This window comes from Petaurus breviceps, unplaced genomic scaffold (genome assembly GCF_028583685.1).
Source record: "Petaurus breviceps papuanus isolate PSGF00001 unplaced genomic scaffold, PetGlider_PUasm1.0 90778, whole genome shotgun sequence".
NCBI classification, from domain to species: Eukaryota; Metazoa; Chordata; class Mammalia; order Diprotodontia; family Petauridae; genus Petaurus; species Petaurus breviceps.
In genome coordinates, this window is record NW_027187343.1 from 140,084 (window position 1) to 144,951 (window position 4,868).

Genomic DNA, 4,868 nt, shown 5'->3' on the forward strand with positions numbered 1-4,868 from the left:
TATGAATATTTTAGAACATAACACAGGATAATTTCACTGACAGGGCATAAGAGTCTATAGACTGTTGAGTCTTGCAAATCACTGAAGTTTTCCTTAGAAAATAACTCCCCAATATGAACTGAGCAAAGGAGTGTAAAATGTCTTGATTTCTCTTTGGTCTGAGGATTTCAGTAATGATGTAGTGTTAGTTGGATTTTTTCAACTATTCTTTTTCTCTTCACACACACTCACACACACACATCCCTCTCTTACTGTGAGGTCACTTGCACATCTAACCGTGATTCATTTATCCTCTCTCACACTTCTCAAGTCTCCTCCCAAGGGATAAAAAAGCTTTCTTGTACTACCCAACAGAGAGAGAGGAGCCCAGGGAGATCACAGCCCAGGTCCATAGAGGAAGTAACACTTTTTCAATGTCTAGGAATAAGGTAATGGAAAAAAATAGCATTTGGAGTCAGAAAATGTGAGTTTTAGCCCTAGTCGTGACAGTAAAGTTACGTGACTTTAAACTTGAACTCTCTGATCCTCAGATTCTCACGTCTCAGAATGATAGTTGCATTTCCAGCCTCACAGTCACAGAGGAAAAACACCTTGTAAACTAAATCAGTAGGACTGTGAAGGATGACCAAGGACCCTGGGTAGTTTCATACGTTTTTCTACCTTCATTATTGAAGATCCTGAGACATAAATGAAAGCTACACCTCTATTTAATCTGTATGCACATTCAGTTTCTCTCCCATTAAAATGGATATCTTCATCAAATAATTTCTTCCAGTTCCTTAGCCTTTTTGTTTTTTAAGCAATTGGGGTTAAGTAACTTGCTCAAGGTTACGTGGCCAGTTATTTCTGGGTGTGGTGCTGAGTATCTGAGCCTGGATTTGATCCCCAGGTCATCCTGACACTGGAGCCGGTGCTCTTACTCGATGTGCTACCTGGCCGCCCCTCCTTAGCCTTTTTAACAATAAACTCAGCTGTTCATAGGATAATGAATTAAAACATTGATTAAGCACCTTTTATTAGCAAAAGTGGAAATGATTATAGATTATTTAATCTAATCTCATTTTTTCAGATGAGGGAACTAAGACCTACAGAAGTTATTGATTTCCATAAGTGGTAACTGGACTCATTCTACATACAAGGAAACTAAGTCCTAGAAATGTTAACCCGGTGTAACACAGCTACTTAGTCACAAAGCAAGAATAAGAACTCAAGTTACAGATTTCCAATGATAACTTATTTGTGACATTATTATTGCCCCTATTTCTCATCTCCATACCCATAACCTTCCCCTCTCCCCATAATGCCTCTCTTACCTCCTCCTTGCAAGTTATCAGGGTTTCTAGGTATCTGAACATATTGACTTATATACAAGCATTTAACAAATAGTTGCTGAATTTAATTGAGCAAAGATACAGAATGAAATAGCATTCAGTTTTTTCCCTTGAATTTATTAGCAGGGTTAAGACACAACAAAACACACATTTTCTCCTGGTCAGAACCCCAGAGTTAAAAAATCTGTCTCTCCAGGCTTCACAGTAGAACTCTCATGATCAGAAATGAGATAGTTTTATAGTTCTTTTCAAAATAAGACTTTGCCTGAGAACAACAGAGTGTAGCAGTGTCAGTGGAAGAACGAGGCAGCAGACAATCTTCCATTCCCAGTAGAAGTTATAATGAGTTGATTAGAATTTCTCCTTTCTAAATCTAACATCAAGGCCTTTACAGTGACAGTATTTGTACATGAAAGTGCTTAGAAAATAGGTAGTCACAGCAACTATTGGAAACAGAAAAAAAGGACATGAAAGAGGTTCAGACCTCATCCATAGGCAGGAAGCCTGTCTCCTGAATTTGTGAGGATTTTTCTTGACTGCCTAGGAAAAACAAGACTGGCTAACTAGGTAAAGGAAGTGACTTGCTAAAAAAAAAAAAGTTATTTTTCACTCCTAGCTCCCCTACCTGAGTTACATAGCCTTCAGGATCCCTCTGTACACATGTCTAACTCAAAAGCCACATTCTTCAGAAGCACTCTAGGGCTCTGTGTCTATGGCTTCAGTTTCTTCATGATAGGCATTCCTTCTGAGGAACAGCTACACTGCATCACCTTCATGTTGTGAAGGTTGACCACCTTGGTCACAATCTTGTCTCCTTCCCTGACAGCGACAATCAGAGGTAGAGGGGCTGTACTTGTGACGTGGCATTTCCTTTGTGCAGAGAAAGGCCACTTGAAGTTCAGGTGTTCCTTCTTCAGTTGCTGGCAGCTCCCCACACAGTCATAGGCTTTGAAGCCAGGTGGGTCCAAGATCCAGTTTTCAGTCCACTTGAACTGCTGAAGGTTAATGTATGCCTCACGCCGGCAGCATCGGGTGGCCTGCGTCAATGGGGTGTCAGGGTCACAGTTTCCCTGGGCACTGTGTGGGGGAAAGAAGAAAAGGCAAGATGAGAGTGTTATATTGAGATCAGGAGAAGGAGGCAGAAGGTTGAGCTAGGTGTTTATTCTCCATTGGAGGTCATACATGTCACATTCACCCACTTCCACCCAAGTTACATACAACTTTAACAACAAAGTATAGCACTAAGACAGACTGTCTCCTGGACAAGTCCTTTAGAACTTGGGACTTGGTTTCCCCTGATCCGATGTTATTACATTCTTATATAGGATAATCCCAACAGTTACAGGCCCTAGTCACAAGGATGGGGTTTCTTTCCCAAAGGATTGCTCTCTGTAAGTTCCCTCAAGCCCATTGCCTTGCTCATACCCATATTCTTCCATGTCCAGTGTGTGCAACTGAAGCTGGGGAGCATGCAACTCTCCATCAGCAGGATTCTGGGAGGAGAAGTGGATGAATTTGTGTGCATCGGAAGACATTGGACCTATGTTCTCCCTGTGAATAGAGACCTCCAGGACCAGGGGCTGGTTCACCTTGCCCTCCTGCTGCCAGTAATTCACAGCTTGACTCACATCAAAAGTTATCCAGCCAGTTTCATGAATAGATACTCGTCTAAGGGGAGAGAAAGACAATGAGAAAACACCCAGCATAGACCGACCCTGCATCTAAATAGTCTGAGCAACAAGGGAAAAAGGTGACCAATAGGGTCAGAGGAGGCTAGAGACAGGGAAGGGAACCTGAAGGTTTGTAGTGTTCGAGGACTCAGCAAATAACCCAGAAGCCTTGAGTTTACACTGTGAGGTTCTGGGCTCTTTGCAGGGATGAAGCTGGTTCTCTCCCATTAATATGTATAATGCCCCTTACATTAGTCCCTTTCCCCCTTCCCCTTCCTTGTTTGAAGCTGAGCATTATGGGACCTGTTTTCTTTTCCTAGATCTTTTCCTACCTGGAATCAATCACGTATGTCCGGTTGGTACCATCTTCTCTGACCTGCACCCAGTAGATAGTCACACTGGCATAGGAGTGGAAGGGGAACCTTTTAGGCTGTCTTCTGATCACTCCTTTCAGAGATGGCTTCTGGAAGAGCCTCAGCACAGCCTGGACCAGCTCCCTGGTGGGGGGAAGCCGGTCCTTCATGCTGAAGACTAGCAGCTGACTGGAGGCATCAGAGAAGAATCTGCCCATGATTTCTGTGCAACACAAAACCCATAGCCAGTTTGATTTCACCTCCCTCAGAAAAGGCCCAAAGTCTGGAAAGAGGCATAGTTTGCATTCATGGAGGAAGCTACCTATTTATAATAGTTAAAATAAAAATATAGCCTTAATTGAATTAGTTTTTTAAAAGTAATTTCAAGTGAGGGTAAGGACAGGGAGATCCTAAATAATTTTAAACCACTGATAACCTCAAACCTCATTTTATTTCACACTGCTCTCCTTCAGAAAATAATTTCTTAGCTTATTTTCCCCCTGGTCTTTACTCTTATTTGGCGGTGCCAGTGAGTAACAAAACTTTACTCAGAGAAAGAGAAAATGGTTCACATGTAATGAAATGCTCAGGTGGGAGCCATGCCATATCTTATCAAAGATTTTCTTTACTTTTTCCTAATGGACCGTGACCTAGACACACTAGAGTAAAGGTGCCTTTTGTTTCTGCGTCTGCCAATAGTCTCTGCCTACCTCTGACTCCCACCCCTAGGTACAGGGACAATACTTTGTCCTATAAGACTGAAGACAGATTTATTTCTTAATTATTTTACCTGCAACAAATGGAAATGAATGTGACTAAAGTAAAGTAAAGCAATTTTACAGAGGCTAAAATCCTTTGCCCAGAATAATCATCCCTTGAATAGCAGAGGTACATTTTACTGTACCTGATGTATCTGTCTGTTTTTTTTTTGTTTTTGTTTTTTTCAAAAAAGACCGACCAACCCTAGCTCTGTTGTCAGGGTGGGTGAAAGCCTGAGCACAAGGAGCAAGGCTGAGGCTTTGGAGAGGGCTGTTACCTGCAATTGTCTGGCTGTGCCTTTTCCCCCGGGGTGAAGGTTCCTCAGAGCTGTGCTTCATCAGAGATACGTATTTGGTTCTCACATGATCAGGGATGACCAGGTGTTCCACATCTGCCTTTTCCAGGACAGGGATTTTGTTGAGGTGCAGCTGCCTCAGCAGGCTTTCCTGGATCTTCTTCTCTATCTGCATTGCCCCGATGCTGGCAAGGAGCAGTGCCCACATTGCCCAGGTCAGTGCTTGGAACTCCATACCGTTTGACCGTTCTTCTGCACTAGCTACAGAGCTGCTGAACCAAGGCAGGAGCAGAAGTTTTCCAGAGCTGTTGCCTGGAAAGATGCTTCTGGCTCAGCTGCCGATATAGGGAGCCAGAGGTTGGGGGCTTGTTTATATAGATAGGTAGTTGGAAGCTCCGCCAGAGGAGGAGGAGGGCATCCTGGAGGGTCACATCCCCTAAGAACCCCTGGGGCTAGAAAC

The 4,868-nt window shown here is 43.1% G+C and overlaps 1 protein-coding gene across 1 annotated transcript; it reads right to left on the reverse strand.

Annotated features, from left to right (window-relative positions):
- Positions 1–1,740: 1,740 nt before the first annotated feature.
- On the reverse strand, positions 1,741–4,643 carry LOC138147010 (left-right determination factor 2-like). The gene is made up of 4 exons (XM_069069167.1): positions 4,391–4,643; positions 3,334–3,577; positions 2,757–2,999; positions 1,741–2,408 (listed from the first exon to the last, which is right to left on the reverse strand). Exons 1-4 carry the CDS (start codon positions 4,641–4,643, stop codon positions 2,042–2,044), a joined length of 1,107 nt encoding a protein of 368 aa, XP_068925268.1. The 3' UTR covers positions 1,741–2,041.
- Between the last annotated feature and the right edge of the window lie 225 nt (positions 4,644–4,868).

Coding starts and splice junctions, on each gene's coding strand:
- LOC138147010 (XM_069069167.1), bottom strand. CDS start 4,643: ATGGAGTTCCAAGCACTGACCTGGGCAATGTGGGCACTGCTCCTTGCC. Junction 3,578..4,390: donor GCACAGCCAGACAATTGCAG/GTAACAGCCCTC, acceptor TGTGTTGCACAG/AAATCATGGGCAGATTCTTC. Junction 3,000..3,333: donor ACATACGTGATTGATTCCAG/GTAGGAAAAGAT, acceptor CTCTCCCCTTAG/ACGAGTATCTATTCATGAAA.